The sequence below is a fragment of the Notolabrus celidotus genome, chromosome 15 (assembly GCF_009762535.1).
Source record: "Notolabrus celidotus isolate fNotCel1 chromosome 15, fNotCel1.pri, whole genome shotgun sequence".
NCBI classification, from domain to species: domain Eukaryota; kingdom Metazoa; phylum Chordata; class Actinopteri; order Labriformes; family Labridae; genus Notolabrus; species Notolabrus celidotus.
The window spans coordinates 11,499,886-11,521,673 of record NC_048286.1 but is presented as its reverse complement, the minus strand read 5'-3'; the positions used below and the strand labels follow the sequence as shown (position 1 = coordinate 11,521,673).

The 21,788-nt window shown below is 39.3% G+C and overlaps 3 protein-coding genes across 4 annotated transcripts in view; 2 read left to right on the top strand and 1 right to left on the bottom strand.

The window, feature by feature from the left end:
- Positions 1 to 225: 225 nt before the first annotated feature.
- LOC117826573 (peptidyl-prolyl cis-trans isomerase FKBP1A-like) lies at positions 226 to 2,270 on the top strand. Its single transcript, XM_034702721.1, has 4 exons — positions 226 to 361; positions 455 to 502; positions 1,093 to 1,205; positions 1,497 to 2,270. The coding sequence occupies exons 1-4, from the start codon at positions 325 to 327 to the stop codon at positions 1,620 to 1,622; spliced, it is 324 nt and encodes a 107-aa protein (XP_034558612.1). The 5' UTR covers positions 226 to 324; the 3' UTR covers positions 1,623 to 2,270.
- A 2,322-nt stretch (positions 2,271 to 4,592) lies between these two features.
- Positions 4,593 to 13,220, top strand: LOC117827388 (plexin domain-containing protein 2-like). 2 transcript variants are annotated; one of them, XM_034703982.1, is made up of 13 exons: positions 4,593 to 4,888; positions 6,664 to 6,884; positions 7,322 to 7,468; positions 7,622 to 7,691; positions 8,288 to 8,410; positions 8,524 to 8,642; positions 8,718 to 8,817; positions 8,917 to 9,012; positions 9,286 to 9,367; positions 10,875 to 10,935; positions 11,037 to 11,262; positions 12,109 to 12,263; positions 12,627 to 13,220. In XM_034703982.1, the coding sequence occupies exons 1-13, from the start codon at positions 4,768 to 4,770 to the stop codon at positions 12,840 to 12,842; spliced, it is 1,737 nt and encodes a 578-aa protein (XP_034559873.1). In that variant the 5' UTR covers positions 4,593 to 4,767; the 3' UTR covers positions 12,843 to 13,220. The 2 variants fall into 2 exon arrangements, with proteins under 2 accessions (XP_034559873.1, XP_034559871.1); XM_034703980.1 differs by having other exon boundaries at positions 6,562 to 6,884.
- A 197-nt stretch (positions 13,221 to 13,417) lies between these two features.
- The window catches only part of LOC117827387, a 46,997-nt gene continuing 38,626 nt past the window's right edge, over positions 13,418 to 21,788 (bottom strand). Inside the window, exons 13-19 of the mRNA XM_034703979.1 lie at positions 18,750 to 21,695; positions 16,394 to 16,450; positions 15,922 to 16,101; positions 14,999 to 15,160; positions 14,546 to 14,644; positions 14,396 to 14,456; positions 13,418 to 14,101 (exon numbers count right to left, since the gene is read on the bottom strand). Coding sequence (XP_034559870.1) covers positions 14,088 to 14,101; positions 14,396 to 14,456; positions 14,546 to 14,644; positions 14,999 to 15,160; positions 15,922 to 16,101; positions 16,394 to 16,450; positions 18,750 to 21,695 — 3,519 coding nt within the window. The 3' untranslated portion in view covers positions 13,418 to 14,087. The remainder of the gene's footprint in view (positions 14,102 to 14,395; positions 14,457 to 14,545; positions 14,645 to 14,998; positions 15,161 to 15,921; positions 16,102 to 16,393; positions 16,451 to 18,749; positions 21,696 to 21,788) is intronic.

Here is a 21,788-nt window from a genome sequence, read left to right as displayed (position 1 = left end):
CACAATTCCCCTCAGTACAACGCCCCTGCTTCAACTCTATTTGGAGTATTTGTATTAAGGCAAAGTTAAAAAAATATATATATGTATATATTTATATTATTTTTGCTATAGAAAAGCACAAATAGTCGGACTCACACATCTACACAGTTGGTTAAAAAGACAACATCATGTTAAGCCTGACCCATAGACTGTATGCAGCTATTTGAGACCCGTCATGCACGATGATACAGTCTCGACCAATCACGTCACATGTAACTGAGCACTTCACAAGGAGCGTTCAAGGAAGTGTAGGAGAGGGAAGAAGACAGCTCTGAAAGAAGAACGATGGGAGTCGAAGTGGAAACCATTAGACCCGGAGACGGTAAATAAACATATTACAACTACGTCTTATATTTAAAAGGTATACAATTCACAATGAATCTGTTTTAATCCAATGCTTGGTGTTTCTCTTCAGGAAAGACTTTCCCGAAGAGGGGAAATACGGTTGTCGTGCACTACGTTGGTAATATAATGTTTTAATATTAATCGAAAATAAAATCATATCTGCTTAAACGTGAATCCCGGTCTAATTTGATATGTGTATCAAAGCAGCACGATCAGGTAATGGCGTACAGAGCGATACCGAGAATGAGAGGCTCGTCCCTGTTTGAGCAGCACTAGCATTAGCCTAGCTTAGCTTAGCACAAAACCTAGCGCCGATGAGGTGTATACGATGTTGAAACCAGCACCACGTTGTTCTCACGAATAGAGACATTTTGCCCGTTATAATTTTACAATGAAACATTAGTCATGAGCCTGATCCAGGTTAGCTGTTTACCGTTATCTCACATTACGTTTCACCCGAGCTGGTGCTGTGGCCTCATTGAATGAAGCGTTGAGGACCTTTTTGGTGGTTTCATCTCCTCATCCTCAATTAAGACCTGATCATTAAAGGGATTGATTACTGTCAACATGTGTGCACTAGCTTTGGCATCTCATTCATATAGGGTTTAGAGTTTTACTACATGTCCTGTAATAAGTATCAACATTTGTGCATAAATAATGTATTAATGTAATACACTGGGAGCTAATGTTTCCAAATGTGTTTAACAGGAACTCTGACAAGTGGAAAAAAGTTTGACTCCTCCAGGGACCGAGCAGATCCCTTCAAATTCAAACTTGGCTGTGGAGAAGTCATCAGAGGTTGGGATGAGGGTGTAGCTCAGGTATGGTAATAACTTTTAGAGGAACTGTCATATTTTCGAGGATTAACACGCAGATAGAATATCAAAATATCTTTTCTCATATTATGGATTGAAAGTATGGACACCTAGGATCTGTTGTATTGAAATATAAACCAAACTTTCCTGGAACTCTTAAATGTTCCTCCTTTATGGTTGTGTCTGACTAAATTACTCGAATAAGACTTTTTACAGGAACAGCAAAAAGTTATGTATATCTTTGCCAATTGCTATTGATACTGTATTTATGGATCTTGTTCAACATCTCCTCCACAGATGAGTGTTGGTCAGCTTGCCAGGTTGACCTGCACGCCGGACTACGCCTACGGCAGCAAAGGATACCCGCCCGTCATCCCTGGAAATTCCACTCTCATTTTCGAAGTGGAGCTTCTGGGTGTATAAGTTGATAATTGCTCAATTGAGTTTCTCATTTACCCATATTTCTCATACAAATAAGTGTTTACCCAAAGGTGATTTCAGTAGCATTTTTAACATGAATTCATAATTGTAGAAAGTATGATAAAATCCTGGTATGTTTGAGAATGAAAACTACGAGTGTCTTTTAAGTGGGGCGTACACAATTCAATCAGTTACCACCAAATCTGAACACTTCATTGGAAAACATCTGATGTGTTGACAAAGGTTAAAGTGTCTGAAAGCAGTTTGGTAATGATGTCAAAAATGCTTTTGAAACACCCTTCAATGACGCCTTTTTTGTAGTGTTTATCTGTTTATCCATTTAGTAGTTGCATTGAGGTTTGATCTCGACAATTTTGACACATTGTAAACACACCATGTAAATTTATGCCTTGATTTCATTTTTCATCAACGCTTCTGTGGCCATTTTTAGGAGAAATAGATTTTCAACCCCACCCCTTACACTTTCACCCTTTGGTCTTTTTTGTCACAGATAAAGGCCTGAAGTGTCCTTGTGTAGTCATGCTTTACATTTGATCTGCAATTTTTGTTTCTACTTCATGTCATGATCCTTTAGAATCGTCTTATCGGTGGGTATTTCACTGTTGAATTAAAGTGAAAAGATTAAATATTTATGGTTTATTCCTTGTCACTGATCTCTTACAACAAAAGCTCTTTAATCTATGCTGCAGTACTGAAATATCCTAGATTAGGTTAAATTGTATTAAGAAACTTTTTGAATACTTTCCAGTACAACAGTTTTCTAAGTCATTGATGCGTCTGAACTAAAAATAATTTGTTTGTTCTATTATAAAAAGCAGGCTTGCTGGGTTTAACAGCGTTACATATTTGCCTTGCGGCGATTACTTTGACAAACTTTAAAAACTGACATTTGAGTATGTTAAGTAAACTCAATTTACTCTCTTGGTTGAGGTGTATTCAAGCAAACTTAAACCCAACTCAGCTTCATCTATATAGCACCTTTCATACATTTTTTTTTTTTAATTCTTGTTTAACCAGGTAATCCCATTGAGATTAAAATCTCTTTCAAGAGAGACCTGGCCAAAGTGGCAGCCTCAGAGGGTTAAAAACATACAAAGAACTCCAAAAACAGCAAAACATGGACGGATCACAACAGTCAATATTTCTAAATCATATTTAAATATAAAGCAGGCTCTCAAGACAAACAACCACATGTCTCTGTAACCACATTATTTCTGATCATCTTAGATTTACTTAGTGATATTAATGTGACTAATTTGACCTATTTTTGAAGATTATTCCAATGTCTAAGGTGCATTATAGAAAAAATAACGAGCATGCAGCCCAAAGATTCAACAGAAATGGGTAAAATAGAAGATATAATCATAAAATATTTTAAAATAAATTCAGTACAGTAAAAACATTAAAATAAGTATGGCTAGCAATAAATATTAAAACTCAAAGTTAAAATAATGCAGGGATAAAAATAAATTATTCAGAACTAAAAACCTGATTAAAAAGATAAGTCTTAAGTTTACTTTAAAAACACCCAGAGTGCCTGCCACTTTAATGTCCAGAGGCAATGTTCAGAATTTTAGGGACATAAAAACAGAAAGCGCTCTGGCTGGTGCTTGTGTGAGACACATGAGGAACATTTAAAACATCCAGCTGCTGCCCTCACTGTTGAAACAATAATTACCACTAATATGTTTCATGCATTATGTTTCTCAACTCTTAAACAGCTACACAATATAATAAAATGTACACCTCCAATGTTTTTTTCAACATGTGCCCCATGTAGCCTGACAAGATAAAAACTAACTGAATTATAAGTTAACTCTGCCAAGAAAGGCTTATCACTCCACCCTTATCAGCCAACACTGAAATAAACTGGAAATTATTATCCAGAAATAATAAAAACATTTTTTAAAAGTGTTTTATAAATAGTTAAGTGGAATTTTAGTAGATCCTATGACTCATGACTTTTTTTTATGTATTGACATTGTACTTACTGGACACAAACATTACATTGTGAAGAAATAGGCTTTGTTGTAGGTACCTTTGCAAAATGATCTTATATCGATCAAATTAAGATTTGTTTTTTTCATTCAACCTCATCCCTCCAGAAAGTTGGGGATTATATTCGTATGCAGGTTTAAATGTGCCAGGGTTATTCAGATTGTCGCCACCTAGTGTCGAAAGTTGGAAATACATAGGGGGACATCGCCTCTGCTGCCTTCACCTACTCCTCGTTATCTTCAGTCGCGACAAAGTGACCGCACATTCAGATGGAGAAACACGAAGGTGGAAAAATAAGGACAAGTGGTGGGAGAGGCACTCACACCACGGAACCTAAAAGTAGGGTGAATACAAGAGTGAGGAAATACTACCGTAACGAGTACAAAACTGCATGCACTCTTTTTTTCCACTTTATTCAACCTATTTGAGTATCAGGATTAGATAGATAGATAGATAGATAGATAGATAGATAGATAGATAGATAGATAGATAGATAGATAGTCAGTCATCAATATGGAACCGGACTCATAAGAACACACAGGACACAGGATAAAAATACACCAAAAGTAAAAGTTTTTATCAAGAAGAATTGCCCATTTTTGGATCACACTATTGTATTGTATTATAACTATTATAACCTATTTATATGTACATTATAGTGACATACAGGTGAGGCACATTTTTATTAATTAATATAACAGCATACTGTGTTAATTTCCACCAGGGATCAATGCAATATTAGTTAAGTAATAATTAAACAGAAATATACATTTACTTGTTTTGTATTCAACTTTTTACTCATGTAATAGAAAACAATGTGCTCACCCCTGCTTGTATGCCCAATGTTAATATTTCGCATAGCACCTGAAGGCATCGTTTCCACGGTTTCACGCTCTCATCACCAGCGGGGTTTTCGTTCCTTAGAGGAAGACCCAGCTGACGCACAGATGATTAGTGGACAGTTCAAAAAGTTCAAATGGAAAGCAACACACTCAAAAAAATGCAGAGATATATTTAAACATTTAGATTTGTCTTTCCTTAAAGGGCAAGAAGTTTTTTTTTTTTTTTACTAATAGTAAGACCTTGACGCAAACTGACGTTGCGCCGATTTGTCCCTCAGTTTTTGAAGATGCGCCGTGAACTAAGAGGAAGGATGGTGTTGACCCTGACCAGGACATTTAATCTGATTACAGGACTGGTTATTGTTTTCCAGTTTCAACTGAGCTTCATGAAGCTGAAGTCAGTTTACGGTAAGTCACTAAAACTATCCTCAACAGTTCAGGTCTGAAGCAGGACGACTGTAAATATGCTGCTCATTGTATGCGAGAGATATTACAAGGCTTTTGCGTTTTTATATGATCACCTGAAGTAATGTAATACTTGTAATATTTTAATAAGTCACCAGCTTTTTAATTGAGCATTAACTGATAACCAAAACTGAAACGTAAGCATTACCTACCACTGATTATTTTCAGCGTCATTTTGTCACTGAACTATTAAAGGTTTTGTAATAATCTCTTTTTATGCACAGTCATTCATTTTTAACAAATGTGTCATCTTTTTATTAAATAATGCATTGAAAGTTTTACATTGTCACATTAATTTATTGTGCATTTATTCCCAAGAATTATGTGATGGTCTGAGTTGAAAAAACGTATTTGTGGTATACCTATAAATTTATTTTTTTATCATTCAAATTCTTTCTTGAAAAAAATAAAATAAAACTGTAGTCGTTAGAGACAATTTAAGTTCTGTGTTCGCGTATGTTGTTAATTGTGATTCCACCTGTTACCGGGGATTTTTGGATAGGCCTACAAAGAGAAGATGTTATCAGGTTTGTTTGTGCCTTGTTTTTGTGTTGTGTAGTTTTCTTTTTGATCTTTGCCCTAACAGCAACTGAAGAGCTGTCTTGAACTCTGATTAATCTGACTCCACAAAGTGTGACGCAAACACTTCCTTGAGGTTATTGACTCCATCTTCTTGGCACCTGAATATCTACCACAGATAATGTAGCATCTCCGGTCACTGCCCACATCACACTAACACACAGGTGGAGGGTTGGCAGGCCCTCAGCAGCCGCAGCACTACCATGTGTTTGAATTGTAGACACAACACCCACTGCTGCCCAGCCTCACATGCTGGTTCCTGGACCTGCTGGTGTGAAGAATGTGAAGCATGCTTTCACTCTCTGCTGTGAAGAGGGAGGTCAGGCTCACTATTGTCACTGGGAGGGCAGGATGACGTGGTGACCACGCATGTTTACCACATGGTGCATTCAGGGGAGTTGTTTATGTCTCATTGCATGCAAGAAGAAGTTGCTGGAGTTGAGATGATTCTTGTCTTACAGTTGAATCCAACGATTCTTTGAAACAGTCTTAATATTCTTCAATAAGTTTTATACCACGTGTTTGTTCCTTTAAGCTTTTAATGGAAAATAATGAATGTTAATACTTGGTGAATTATTTAATCCACTTCTTTTACTGCTCTAATGATCTAATTGAAATATCCTAGAAGCCACACTCAAAGTTCTATACACACAATAATTTTAAAATAATTCAAATTTTAATAAAGTAGAAAAACAGAGAAGTCTATCAAAGGACTGTCTGAACCGTTTGATAGTGTGCGGTCTGATTAGGTATTGTTCAAGCAAAAAAAATTGCAAATATTTGAAGATTCCAGTTTGTGTGGGAATGGTCTGCCTTTGTTTATCTTATAGTTTTTGTTATAAGTGCATGAGACAGACTGGCCAACCAGCACTCAAACTTTGTGGAAATGTTAGTTGTTGATGTGTTGAAGTCCAATTATTCTCTAAACTTGAGAGAAGTTGTTTTGTTATTTAATTATTCATTGTACTTTTTTTATGAATGCTGTTAATGAATCCCGTAAGTAACTTACTAATCAACAGACTCTTTATTATTCTCAGTTTCTCTCTTTACAGTCCACCCTGCTGAAGTTGCAACCAAACAAAAGACCTATGTCATCAAACTCATCATCACACCACTCATTGGTCTCTCTGATTCATCAGGACTCTACCGTACGGACTTTCAAGAGCTGTCTCCTTCTGAGGCACAGTCTTATGTCGTACAAGAGGACAACAAGACCATCGAGAGGAGGATGGAGCCCAGGTCTGGTGCCCCGGGCTTGACTCCAGATAAGGGAGGCCTCTACAGAGACCAGCACAAACCAGAGGAGGCAGATCCAGACCTGCTGATGGAGGAGGGACACGAGAATTCAACACGGATCATGGTACGGGTTCGATGCTCAGCATGAGAATAAAATAACATCATGAGGAGGTCTCACTTTTAAAAGTGATGTGTTTGGTCATACATGGGATTAAAGTTCAAAGCAGTGATGTGGGTGTGGGTGTGGGTGTGTGATTAGAAAAGACATGTAAATAATGTTTTGACACAGAAAAATCTTGATTAAGATTGCTGCTGATTCCCGAAAGTGAAAGTAAGCAGATAAGAACCACATTATAATAAAAATGTAGAATTTAAAACATTTTTAATATTTACTCATACGTAAAGAAAGAGATACTTCCGCTTTTTGGGATGTTTGTAAGACAAATTGTGTCAAATTAATATCCATATTATATAAAAAAAAGAATACACATAGCTACACTTTTAATGCCCGTCTTTTTTTGTAAGTTTTGTTAAAAGCATTTCCATCCCTGCATTTCTCAGCAGGACGTTGATCATGCCTACTACACATCTAAAATCTACAGCCCTGCAGACATGGCCAGTAAAGAGATGTGGGTAAACATCGATGAAGTGAAAGAGGAGGAGTGGAAACTGTTTGGCTTCCTGTCCAGCACCCACAGACAGGCTGAGGTATTAAATCATTCTGTGTGATAAGAAAGAAAGGTTCACATCTGTGCGGGTTTAACACTTCCATTTAGAAAGCAGTCTACTTTCCATGTTTTGATTGACAGTTGCTGCTGACCATCTCGAGAACATACTCAGAATTTGACTTTGTCTTTCCAGAGAGTGAATCTTTCCTTCGATTTCCCTTTTTATGGTCACATGCTGAGAGAAATCACAGTGGCAACTGGAGGTAAGGACAGGAATATTAATAATCTGTGGTATTTTTTTTTCTCTTTAAATTTTTATTAAGAATTATGGCAAATGTACAGTGTCAGATGAAGATTGAGAACTACAGCCGAAAGCAAAGAAATGTAAAATATTTTTTTATGATTGATACTATCAGCCTAGATGGTGTAACTTGTCCTGGATGGAATAAAGTTTGTTAAAAAAAATGAAGAAAAAACCTGTGCATGTAACTTGTAATAATGATGTTCATGTGCAAGAACGTTTAGAGGGCGGAACATGTACCGTCTTGCAGCCTGCAGACAGATACTGTTGGGAACACACCTGGAAAAGTGTCTTGTTCTCTGTGTTTCTCTGCAATGTGTCTCTTGGATGCATATAAGATAAAGAAATGCAAACACTGGCTGCCAGTAGGTGACCCTTAGTAAACATTGGTGGCCCGCCCATGAAAAGGAAACACTGCAGAAAGACACCATTTAGCTGTGGATCAGCTAAACAGCAATAACAGGGATTTAAAGATTGTGTTAAAACCAAAAAGATGTGAAACTATTCAATCATTATTCCATTATTAGGATGATTTTACTACTTTTTTTTCTGTCTCAGGTTTTATTTACACTGGAGATGTTATCCACCAAATGCTAACAGCCACTCAGTACATCGCTCCTCTAATGGCCAACTTTGACCCAAGTCTGTCCAAAAACTCCTCAGTGTCCTACTTTGATAACGGCAAGAAACTCACAGAGAAATTTACACAAAAAGTCACTCTTTGTTTGAGAGTCTGCTGTAGTATAGGAACACTGAGTTCATATGTATGGCTGTGTTTTTGGATCTACTTATAGGCACTGCTTTGCTGGTTCAGTGGAACCAAGTTCACATCCAGGACAAGATCAGTCTGGGATCTTTCACTTTCCAGGCTGTTCTGCACAGTGACGGCCGCATCATGTTCACATACAAAGAGGTGACATTTCTTCACTTTGTCTTGGTTTTTTTGTCCTCACTGAATTTATGTCATTGCATAAAATGTTCTTCTTAGATTCCCATAGACATCAGGGAAATCAGCGGTGAGAACCATCCCGTCAAAGTGGGTCTGTCCGATGCTTTTGTGGTGCTTCATGAGATGGAGCAGATCCCCAGTGAGTGAAACATTAGAACCACAAAAGCTGGATAATCTAATAATTTTAGCACTCACTGGATCTCTCTATCTAATCTTATGATCCTCTCACATGTTGCAGATGTTCGAAGAAGAACCATATATGAGTATCACAAAGTTGAAATTCTGAAGTCGAAAATCTCAAACTCTTCAGCTGTGGAGATTTTTCCACTTCCAAGTACGTAAATCTTAATAACGTTAACAAAGAGATGTGATGTTAAGATGTCCAAATATTGATAACCCAGATTTCCATACATTACAGTGTTATTGCATCATCAATAACATACTTTTTACCTTTGTTTGTCAGTCAAAAAGTGCAAAATGAAACTTTTGTGATTGTAAAGCAGTGGCAGCAGCTGCATGCATTTTCTACATTACAAAACAGCCACTTTACAGAGGTCAAAGCCGCCTCTTCCTCTTCACTCTTCTTCCTTTGTTTCTGTATTCTCAGCATGTCTGCAGTTCTCCAGCTGCAGTCCATGTGTCACTTCTCAGATCGGCTTTAACTGCAGCTGGTGCAACCGGCTACAAAGGTACAACTGGAACAAAGATTACAGTCCACTTTGTTTAATGTCATACAACAAACATTAGACATGTTACATCTGTAAACAACACTAGACTTGAATAGGTGTAAACAATCCTGAGTGATGGCAGACGCTGTATAACAATAACTGAATTATTTTTGAGAGTTCTGGCAACTTAAATTGATCCTGCATATGTTCCTCCTTTATGTCATATCATTTTACCTTTCTGTCTTAAAATGCAGTGCTTCCTATCTCATAACTGCTTGTGTATTTTAGACTTTTATCTCATGATAACTTCACATTGTTGACTTTTCATCCTTTACTTCTAGCTTTGTATCTCATCATTTTGATATTTTTATTTCTCTTTTTATTCCAACTCTGACTATTATTTTATGATTTTGACTTTATATCTTGTAGTTTCAACTTTTTTTCCGTTTTTTTTTTAAGAATGTTTATGACCTATGAGTTGTAATGTCATAATTTTGCCTTTTAAGTCACATATTTAAACCTTCTTGGCATTTAATAATGTGATAATAAACTAGGTGTTTCATTACTAGGCCCTGTTACCCCCTCGATAACACTATGCTCCCAACATGCAGGCCTGTACCTAAAGTCTCTAAAAGTAGTATGGGAGGTTGAGCCTTCAACGATCAGGCACCTCTCCTCTGGAATTATCCACCAGTCGGGGTCTGAGAGGAAGACACCCATTCTGCTTTAAAGAGTAGGCTTCAAACTTTCCTTTTAGATAAAGCTTATAGTTAGGGGTGGCTCAGGCTTGGGCCAGCTCTTAGTTATGCTGTTATAGGCTTAGACTGCCGGGGAAACTGGCACACTGGGATCCTATCTCTCCCCTCTCTCTCCTCTCTCTGCCTGTCACTTACTTTAACTCTTCCTGTCCCATTAAAGTTACCAACCATAGATCTTTCTGGAGTCCCTGAGCTCCCTTGTCTCCTATGTTCCTCTGAGTCGCTGCCGTAGACGGCATGCTGCTGTGGACATGCCAGACTCCAGCTGCTACAATTGCTACTATCTGTCTCTCCACTATCATCTCTCTCTTCATCTCCCTCTATCCCTCTGTACAACCCCATCTCAGTCTCAGCAGATGTCTGTCTAACATGAGTTTGGTCCTGTTGGAGGTTTCTGCCTGTTAAAAGAAGTTTGTCCATGCCGCTGTAACTTGCTAAATGCTGCAAAGTGCTCTGCTCATGGTGGATTAAGATGAGATCAGACTGAGTCCTGCCTGTAAGATGGGACTTGATCTTATCCTGTCTTGATGTGGGTTCTTTGTTAATAATATAACATAGAGTACGGTCTAGACCTGCTCTGTTTGTAAAGAGTCTTGGAATAACATTTGTTGTGATTTGGCGCTACATAAATAAAGATTGATTGATTGAAGTTTTCATCAATTTCTTTCTTCCTTTGGTATATATGGGCTTTAGTTTATTTTTTTTATGTTTATGAAGGCTTTATTTACAGATTTATTCCTTCAGGATATTAATACAATAAATTTTTTCAGATGCTCCAGTGGATTCGATCGTTACCGGCAGGACTGGGTCGACCTTGGCTGCCATGAAGAGGTTCTTTTTATTTTTTATTATTCAGAAACATTGTGAGTCAGTGCTCTGCAGCCCTGGTTGTAGTTCATACAGAAGTTATTTACTGATGTTTGTCTTTCCAGAGAAAAGATCTCCGATGTGTCAGAATGACAGACCTCACAAATGCAACATCTCATCACCTCACACAGTCAACCACTCCTGCGATAACCACCACAATGCAGCGCAGGACCTCCAGCATGACCTCCGCACCTTACAGCAAGACTTCCAGTTTCACCAACCCCCAAGTATACAGCAGCATGAGCAGAATCAAATCCTCTCAACAGTCTCCTACCAGCAATCCTGCTGAAGGTAAACAGACCGAAGGTTTTGACATCAGCTGTGGTTGGAGCACTGGTTTAACTCGATGATTAAAGCGCGCATCCCAATAAATGGTCCAATAAATAACTTTAAAAATCAGGTTTTGACATCAACATTGTTGATGTTTATTTATCTAAAACTGTTATCTTGAAATGTATCCTTTTTCATTTCTTCTTAATATGATTTCTATTCATCAAAAGTCTCAGGACAGATTTCACATCAGGCGTCATTTCTCTCATGAATTAATCTGTTGTTGCGTTGTGTCCTCTCCCAGAGTGTTGTGTTTAGTCTGAGGGTCAAGTGGTCAGCTATTTCCCAGCCCACTGTGAGCTCATAGCTGAGTGTGTACAGCGCCATGTTAAATACTGCATAGTGTCCTCAGCTGCTGAGGGATGACTCAATGTATGTGCATCACTCTGGCTGCTCAGAGTGTGGGAGGGCAGTTTGAGGTTTTGTTAATGAGCTGAAATATCCTACTGAAAAAACACGTTTCAACTAGTATTTCCATATGGAGATCAAAAAGTACTGGATTTGATTTGATATTAAGGTTACAATATTTAACCTCTACAGTGAAGGGATCATGGTCTGACATACTGTAGTTAATCACTTTTTACTCAAAAGGTAGTGCAGTGCATTTGCATCTGGTGTGTTTAAAACTCAAGTAGAAAAGCAAACAGTTCAAGCCTCTATGTGTAAAAGTTTTATAAGCACAGACTTATTTTGTTCTATCATTTTAGGAGCAAAAAGTCAGATTTATGAAATATCTGCACATAGTTACTTTTAATATTAAGATAGTGCTGTAGCATCACTGAGAGCCTCGTCTTCTCTCACCTGCAGGAGACCAGGAGATCACAGCAGAGGGTAATGAGCGGCTGCAAGTTGGTCTCCTTGCAGGCATCATCCTGGCTATGGTCATCATTGCAGCGGCTGTCCTCACATCTGTTTACATGTACAACAACCCGACGGCCAGCGTCAGCCTCTTCTTCATTGAGGTCAGTTACACACAGCTGCTCTGCAACTGATTAGTCGGTTTTATTTTTCATGTTCCTCTTCATACTGACCTTTTTTTTTTCAAGTCCTGGCACTTTTGTAATTTAAATGTAAATATTTGTCAGCTTTCTCTGTCTGTTCTGAGAACGCCGCTCTGAGAACACAAGACTGTTAATGTCCATATCAAATCTGCACTCCAGAAGAGATTTAAGGGGCACTAAGTAATAATTATTTCTCCCCTGTGGAGCAGCCAAAGAATTGACTCATCTGAGAAATACACTCCATACATATCTTAAAAACTAAAAGATATACATGTATCCAGTTTTTCTGTGAGCTAACACACTTGTATGTTCATTCTCTGTTAGCGGCGGCCCACCCGTTGGCCAGTTCTGAAGTTCAGGAGGGGCTCAGGTCACCCTTCGTACGCCGAGGTGGAGGCTCCCTGTCAGGACAGAGACATCATGGTGGTCATTGACCCCAAACAGTCTTTTATCATATCAGACAGAAGAGAGAGTGAGCAGAAGGAAGGATTCATAGTTCCTGATCAGAGGGAGCGCTTTCTGGTTTCAGAGAGCTCCTGACAAACACTACATATCCCAGGAGGCTTTGGGACAGAGCTGAATTTCTATGGGAGGAATGATTCCTTCCTGAAAAGCTGTGACTTCTTATTTCTAATCAGCTGCTGCTCAGTTTCATTGAAAGGACAGAGCGTCCAGAGAGGAAAACCTCCGTGAGGAATCTGTGACTACAAGAGGTTTGAGTGTGTTAGACGAGTAACTCTACTGTAACTACCTTTTCCTTTGCTCAGGTCACTTGTTCATGTTTACCCCTGAGCGTTTGCGTAGATGGCTGTCATTTTCCAGAGTGGTTTATGTGTTGTTCCCACAACTTCTTCACAAGGGGGAATGTCATATTCAGGTGTCATTTCCTCATCTGAAAAATACAGACTAAATTCCTCACCCTTACACCCACCTTCAATCCGAGAGGCAAACAGAGTGTGTAGTGTTTTTATCGCTGTATATCTCAGAGTACAACATATTTTTACAGACGTATAAATGTCTGGAACATTTTGAAGTTTTAATGATAAAGGCAGAAACATGATTATGAATGATAGCTGTACATACATGTACGCTGCAACATAACAAACAGCCTTAACTATGGAAAAATACAGGTCTATTTATTGTTGACATGATACATGAACATGCTGAAATTGCTCACGTGTATGTATGATCTCTTTGTCATAAGGGGGTAAAAACAATGTAGGTTTTTCAGTAGCTGTGCTGCTGATAGATAGCGTCTTACAGTCACTATTATCCATTCACATAATATTTTTAACAGCAAGTTCATTGGAGTCTGATGATGTTATATGAAGTCTATAAAATATTACAATTAGAACAAGATGTATTTTACACAAATGTATAATGTAACAACTTCATCTCAGTATTTTATATCTAAAAAAGGATATTGCTCAAATCTTACTGATTTCCTTGTTCTTAATTTGATGAGCTCATTTACCAATTTGATCAGTGCTGATATTTGTTAAAATACTATTTGGTTGTCAATCAGAGAGTAAAGATGTGATGTCTACAATATATTTTGATAAAATGACAGAAAAACAGTTTCCTGCACTATCATTGACATACAGTACAACTAAACACATACAGTAGCAGTGTCTTGTGTAAGTTTAGGCATGTTTACATTTACATTTGATTAAGGCAAGCGGTTTCTCGATGGGTGGAACAGACTGGCCTGAAGTCTGCAGGGCAAAAAGGTGAAGGCACAGCTGTGTCTGGTTTTCTTTGAAGGTCCCCCTGACTGTCCATGGTTTAGGTTTCCTTATCTTCTCAAGCATTAAGGGAGGAGAAAAACGATGCATTACAAAGTGATCTGAGGAACTTATAAAAAACCAAGAGTATAACATCAGTGAGTAGAAATTATCAGTGATGTTGCAAAGTGTCAAAAGAATCACTACTTTTTTTGTGTTCATTTTTGGTATTAATTTGCATGTACTCTGCAAACACTTCAAATTATCCATAACCGTTAGGTCTATAAAGATAAAGCAAATTAAATCAATGTGTCAGGAGGATGGGCAAGTTCAAAGTGTGACAAAATAATGAGGCAATATATTTCTTACCCTTCACAGGTGGTGCAGGTAACCGCCTCCTAAACTGTCTGGATGAGTCCAGGGTGACAGGCTGCAAGAGGCACATGTGAAAATAAGAAGTTTCAGGATGCAGGAAAAGTTTTTAGTTACACTCTAATGACATAAAAACAGGTACAGTACCATCACTGGGATGGTCTTGGCCTTAGGGGGGCGTGACTGTGTATCCACGTTTAGGCCTGCATTCTTCAAAGCAGCTATCCTAGCTGAGATATCACAAATCTAAAAGAGGAATACACAAACATATGATGTATTTAATGATGATCAACATTTTGTTTTATAATTGCAATAGTTAACAGTACTATTTTATTCTTTGGTCTTTGGTTTAAGCTCCATACAACCGATCAGAGTGATGATTTTAACAACCAGAAGTTTACCAAAATGATATACGGCTCAGGATTTCTTCCATCCTTTGTACAAGAAGTCCATAGAGACCTTTAATAAGGCAGGATGTTTGAATATTCCAGATAAATCAAGCTACAATTGTAAAGGTTCAAACCATGATTTTGAATAGTATTCAGGTCTAATATTAAAACACTTGTGACCAGTTTTATGCAGATCTCAGCTTTAACCCACCTGCAGATCAGACTGCTGAACTTTTGCTGCTGCTGAGGCGACCTGTTCCTCCAGAAAGGAGATCTCCATGTCTGATGTAGCTCCGCTGATACCCCTGGCACACTCCTCCAGGTCACCAAGCTCTGCCTCCAGACTGTATACAGAGCCCGCTGCCACATATACCTGCAAACCATCCCAAGGTTTAACTCATAATGCAATACAATAAGTCAACTGTTGATACTTGTAATTGTAGCCTGGTAATGAGCACTACACGTAAAACTTTCCTTTATAATAATAGGCTTATAGTTAGGGCTGGCTCAGGCTTGGGCCAGCTCTTAGCTATGCTGTTATAGGCTTAGACTGCCGGGGAAACTGACACACTGGGATCCTATCTCTCCCCTCTCTCTCCTCTCTCTGCCTGTCACTTACTTTAACTCTTCCTGTCCCATTAAAGTTACCAACCATAGATCTTTCTCGAGTCCCTGAGCTGCCATGTCTCGTAGGTTCCTCTGAGTCGCTGCCGTAGACCTCCTGCTTATGTGGACGTGCCAAACTCCTGCTACAACTACTATTATCCATCTCACCACTATCATCTCTCTCTCTTCAACTCCCTCTTTCCAACCCCAACACGGTCGGAAGATGTGTGTCTAACATGAGTCTGGTTCTGCTTGAGGTTTCTTCCTGTTTAAGGAAGCTTTTCTTTGCCGCTGTCACTTGCTAAATGCTGCAAAGTGCTCTGCTCTTGGTGGATTAAGTTGAGATCAGACTGAGTCCTGTTTGTAAGATGGGACTTGATCTTATCCTGTCTTGATGTGGGGTCTTTGTTAATAATAAAACAGAGTATGGTCTAGACCTGCTCTGTTTGTAAAGCGTCTTGGAATAACACTTGTTGGGATTTGGCGCTTTATAAATAAAGATTGATTGATTGACAAAGCTAGCCTTACATTCTCTTCCAGTTTGGAGAACTGCTGGTCCAGTTTCTTGGGGTCAGTGTTGGGGGGAAGTGAAGGGATTGAGGACTGGCACTTCTCTCCTCCTGTCACTCCCTGAAGCAGGTCTTCAGTGGTGTTCAGCACCTTTAGTACCTCTGTGGTTATGTTACGCAGAGAGACTGCAGAATATCTCTGTAACACACACAGACAGGCAGGGTTATTCCAAAAGTTCACTGGTATTTTTGTAATATCTGATCTATTCCAATGTGGAGAAAAATGTTTTGGTCAGACCCTTCATGATGGAGTAACTACTAGACTTGCACTTTCTAACCCAGATGTAATTCTTGGATGATTTTATTTACTATAGTTAACTTTCTAAATTTATAAAAGATGTCAAAGTCATGAGAGGATGAAAAGTGACTGATTAAATCCAATGAAGAACATCGTTGCCATTATGTCCTCTGAAAGCAAATCAAGTTCTCACCTGCCCCAGCAGAGTTGAAAGAAACTCTACTGTTTTGTATATCTCCAAATCACTATCCTACAGCACGTAGAGGAGAGCACAGGAGAAGAGAAGACACAGAGGGGGGAAAACAGCACCAAGCAGAGTTGTAAAGTAGTTAGTAAGTCTGCGAAGAAAAGTGTATGAAAGGAGTTAGTCAGATGAGAATCTTGGCAGCACTTTCTCTGAAGGGAGCCTGGGATCATGATTGGTAAGTTTCACATGACCATTTTAAAGTCTGGTCTCATAAATTACCATAAGCAGCTAGTCCAGGGGTGTCAAACATGCGGCCCGCGGGCCAAAACCGGCCCGCCAAAGGTTCAAATCCGGCCCGCGGAACCACTTTGCAAAGTGAAGAAATTACAGAGAACACATTAACTGGAATTTTTCAATGAAAGTAACTACTATTTCAGATTTGTCCTCTGGGGGGTCACATCAAATCATAGGAGTAAATCAAAACCTGAACAATGCTTATTTTCTTCAAGTGAGAAGATAGATTACTTGCTATTTGCAAAATTCAGTTGAGATCAGGCGGCAACCTCTGGTCTATAAAATATGAGTGCAATGTGGAAGTGCTAAAAACTGCAGTTCATTGAGGATCCGCTTGAGGCTGGCTCAAGACGATCTTTACAGTAGAAATAAACATGTTTACAGCCTGGTACAAAAGACGAGTGTAGTCTGGATAGCTAATTTCTCTATCGGCACACACTGTAGGGGTTGAGTTTTTTTCTAATGCAGCAATTTGGAAGATATTGAGATTATGAGTCTTCCAATGAGAGGCACAGCTGACTTGACTGACAGGCGGGAACACTGTAGTTGTTGGCTAGTCAGCCAGCCTCTTTACATCACAATAGCTCGACAGCAGTCGAGCAGCATATTTTAAACAGTCTATGGTGCTGACTGAGTGAACCAGAAGCTGAAAACGTTTGTTTTTTTTCAGGACTTTTTTTCTCAAAGTGATAAAATAAATGACTTGCTGTTTGCATAATCCGATTGAGATTCATAAAGATTTTTTTGGGCACTATAAGATGATCCACTAACTACTAACACTAGCACTACACCGCTGCATACAACACTGTCCAGCAGCAAACTGTTCATGCTGGAACTGAGGAGTCCAAAATAGTCAACTTTACCTTCTTCATCGTTATAATCTATCTGTTCTTTTGCAGTAAACATTAAATTTGGTGTCAGGTGAATGGATAACTTGTGTGTTTGGTGTGTTCGCAGCAGGTTTCGGTGCTTAAAGAGCAAAAACCCACTGTGAGACTCATCATGGCAAAAAAGACCATACAAACATATTATGTTGTGATTTTACTGGTCCGGCCCACTTCAGATCAATTTGGGCTGTGTGTGGCCCCTGAACTGAAATGAGTTTGACACCCCTAAGCTAGTCAGTCATAAGATAATATAAATATATGAAACACACGTTAAGGAGCATCATTAAGTCGCCAAGCAGATTTAGCTTTATCAGTCACACAGTGATATCTCAGGATAATTAGCAATCATACACTAATTGTAAGTCAAACCAGATTTTGAATGCTGTTGCACCAAAATCCTTTATTATATTGAAAGCTATTGAACCTGATATTTAAAAATTTGAAATATGAAGAAAATGAGACTTCATAGTAATAGAGTAGTTCTGTCACTTCAAATAAAACAATGTTACCAATTAACAAGTTGTCATGTCATACAAAGCAAGGCTGTAGCAGAAAAAATAATGAATTGAAAGCTTCTTCAATTTAGAAAATTGAATTAAGTGGAAAAAAAGGGTCCATGTCACCTGTAACCACTAACTGTATTAGAAGATACTATATGTTTAGCACAGTAGCAACAGTAGAAACAGTAACTTGTGCCATCTAATGTGAGGCTTTGGCAGCAAAATAAGTATTAGTGTTTAATATTGAGCATTCATTGTTAAAATCTATTTTTGTCAGTTACAAACATAATTTAGTTCTTGCTAAGATTAGCAGACATTAGCTAGTGCTCATGCTAGACCGGGTGAGGCTGTAGCAACAAAATTATTGCATTGAAAGCAATTTAGTTTCAACTTTTAATGTTGAAACTCAGAGACAACTGGAATTACAAAGTGAATATATTAAAATGTCACTGAAAATAACATGTATTCTGTTAGCCAGTGTTATCTAGCATTAGCTACCGGTCATGCTAGACATATCAACAATACCCTTGAGTGTTTTGAAAAATGAGGTAGTTGTTCATTAATTCAACTTTAAATTACACAGATTTACTTTACAACTGTAATCACTGTTGGTAGACTGCAAGTGGAAAATAAAATGCTTGTTATAGATTAGTTTTCCATTCTGCATCTTTAAGCTCTTACCATGTGAATTTCCTCCGGTGACTCTAAAACATCATGAAGAGAAGACCTCCTGCTGTGATCTCTGCTCTCTGCTTTTTTTCCTTTAGTTTCTGCGACATCTCCATGTGCCTCCATCATCTGTCGCATGGCCGAGACCTTTCCTCCTCTGTCCTCTTGTTTGTCGTCATGCAGTCCTATTCTTTTACAGAGCTGTTTGGCCTCATATGTTTCTAGCATCTCTTTGATTGACATAACTGTAGATTTCTTTGATGGAGAGCCTATTACTTGTAAATCAGTATCTTTTCTCTCATTTTCCTTTCTAGCTGTAGCATCTTCACTCTCCTCTTTTCTCTGAATATTGACTTTAGGACTTTCTTTCTTTGCTGAGTCTGGCGTCACGTTATTGCTGGGACTTTGAAACTTATTAGTGGTCTCTGTTTCCATTAATGCATCGGTGCTCTGTGTCTCAGCAAACTGTTCCTTAAGTTTACTTTTCCCTCCAATCTTGACTTCTTCACTGACCTTCACATGCTCCAAGCCACTCATTACCCCTACTTTCACTTTCTCATCCACCTTTACGTGCTCCAATCCACTCTTTCCCCTGATATTAACCTTCTCATCCACTTTCGCATGCTCCAATCTACTTTCTCCCCAGACTTTTACTGCCTCATCCACCTTCACATGCTCCAATCCACTTATTAGCCCTACTTTTATTTTCTCATCTACTTTCACATGCTCCAATCTACTTTCCCCCCAGACTTTTACTGCCTTATCAACCTTTACTTGCTCCATACCACTTTGTTCCCCAATATGTACTTCCTTGTCCACCTTCACTTGTTCCAATCCACTTTGTTCCCCAATATGTACTTCCTTGTCCACCTTCACTTGCTCCAATCCACTTTGTTCCCCAATATGTACTTCCTTAACCACCTTCACTTGCTCCAATCCACTTTGTGCCCCAATATGTACTTCCTTAACCACCTTCACTTGCTCCATTCCACTTTGTTCCCCAACATGCACTGCCTCATCCACCTTCACTTGCTCCAATCCACTTTGTTCCCCTATGTGTATTGCCTCATCCACCTTCACTTGTTCCAATCCACTTTGTTCCTCAACATGTACTTCCTTGTCCACCTTCACTTGCTCCAATCCACTTGGTTCCCCAATATGTACTTCCTTATCCACCTTCACTTGCTCCAATCCACTTTGTTCCTCAACATGTACTGCCTCATACACCATCACTTGCTCCAACCCACCTTGTTCCCCAATATGTACTGTCTCATCCACCTTTACTTGCTCCAATCCACTCTCTGTCCCTATCTCTACCTCCTCATCCACCTCCACTTGCTTGAATCCACTTTCTTCCTCTATTTTTTCATCCACCAGTACTTCCTCTGAGTCTGTTATAACCTCCCTATTTTCTTCCACTTCATCCTGTACCGTCGGTGCTTGCATGTCCTCCAAAGTCATCATCAACATGCTGCTGATTATCCTGTCAAACTCTGCATATTCTTCACTGCGCTCCTCGTCTGCTGTCTCCCAACTTTCTATACTGCCATTGCTCTCTCCGCTCTTTTCTTCTTCCTGTCTCTTTTCCTCTGGCTGAGTCTCTTGTTTGACATTTGTTATCTCCTCCACTCTTTCGCCCTCCGCCACAGTTTTCAACTCCATCTCTTGTCTTTCGTCCGACTTCTCTTTCAAAACTTCACATCCCTCCACGAAATCCTCCTTTTTCTCCTCCAAAACACAGTCAGATGCATCCTTTTCTCCACTGCTCTCCTTTTTTTCCTCAATCTCATCCCGTAAATCAAACATGTTCACATCCAGATCTTCGAATGATTCTTCCTTGTCTTGATTATTTCCCTCTGTGTCCTCCCACTCTCCACTTTCAGTCACTTCAATAACTTCCTGCTCTGTCTTTCCAACTTTATCCAGGTGATCTTCAGTGGAGGAGAACTCAGAAGGACCGACTAGGCTGGCTAAATCACGCAGATGAGCAGCCTGGACGGCCTTCTCTGCTTGCAGTGTCCACAGTGCCTCCTCGTCTGTGCCCTCCTCTTCACCCCTGCCCACTCGGTCTAGCTCGTCCTCGGTGGATGAGAATTGGCTGGCGTTGACTTGGTGAGCTAATCTGCACACTTTTAATGCCAGCTCCTCTTTCTTCCCATCCTCCCCCTCCTCTCCCATCTTCATGTCTTCATCCAAGAGGCCGACGCTGTCTAGCTCGTCCTCAGTGGATGAAAATTGGTTGGCGTTGACTTGGTAAGCTAATCTGCACACTTTCACCGCCAGCTCTACATTATTCCCCTGGTCCTCCTCCTCTCCTGTCCTCTCTTCAACGCCAACTCTGTCCATCTCGTCCTCTGTGGAGGAGAACTGGTTGGCCCGGACTTCTTTTTCCAGCTGACAGAGTTTGAACGTGAATCCCTTCAGATTTTCCTCCCCCTGCTCTTTATGTTCCTCCTCCGTATCTTTGTCCTTGTCTTCCTCTGCTTCTTCCTCCTCACTCTTGCCCGCTTTGTCTAATTCGTCTTCAGTGGAGGAGAAGTACGACATTCTGGACTTAGTGATAAGCTTGTTCAATCTGTAACTCATCTCTTCATCGTATTCTTCTTTATTTTCCTCCTCTTTCTCCTCATCCTCCGTCCTTCCTTCATCCGACTCAGTCTCCATGATCTGCGGCTGCTCATTATCTTCATCATCTTCTTCGTTTTCTTCTTTCTTTTCCTCCGTTTGTTCATCATTACCAACAGCTCTCACTCCATCATCTCCTTCGTTTTCTTCACCTGTGGAGGGATCATTAACTCGGCTGGCTAGCTGTTCCAGTTTCAGTGTGAGCTCCTGGTCAATCTGATTGACTATTTGTCCTGTGATGTCGTTGTCAAGGTCCAGAGGTTCAGGGGTTGTTATACTTCCTGTATCAGGGGTCACAGCATCAGATGGAGGGTTGTCTTTGACGTTGTTTTCCTGTGAGAGGAAGAAAAATAGATGTAAGAATATTTGTTTATTTCTGTGTTTAATAGATTGGTTTCCCCTTATTATATTATTGATGTTGATTTG

What these genes read in the sequence shown, in the direction of transcription:
- LOC117826573 (XM_034702721.1), top strand. Translation starts at nt 325, where the DNA reads ATGGGAGTCGAAGTGGAAACCATTAGACCCGGAGACG. An exon ending in AACCATTAGACCCGGAGACG is followed by an intron (nt 362 to 454) that starts GTAAATAAACAT and finishes GTTTCTCTTCAG; the next exon opens with GAAAGACTTTCCCGAAGAGG. An exon ending in GGTTGTCGTGCACTACGTTG is followed by an intron (nt 503 to 1,092) that starts GTAATATAATGT and finishes TGTGTTTAACAG; the next exon opens with GAACTCTGACAAGTGGAAAA.
- LOC117827388 (XM_034703980.1), top strand. Translation starts at nt 4,768, where the DNA reads ATGCGCCGTGAACTAAGAGGAAGGATGGTGTTGACCCTGACCAGGACA. An exon ending in TCATGTTCACATACAAAGAG is followed by an intron (nt 8,643 to 8,717) that starts GTGACATTTCTT and finishes TGTTCTTCTTAG; the next exon opens with ATTCCCATAGACATCAGGGA. An exon ending in GGAGATTTTTCCACTTCCAA is followed by an intron (nt 9,013 to 9,285) that starts GTACGTAAATCT and finishes CTGTATTCTCAG; the next exon opens with CATGTCTGCAGTTCTCCAGC.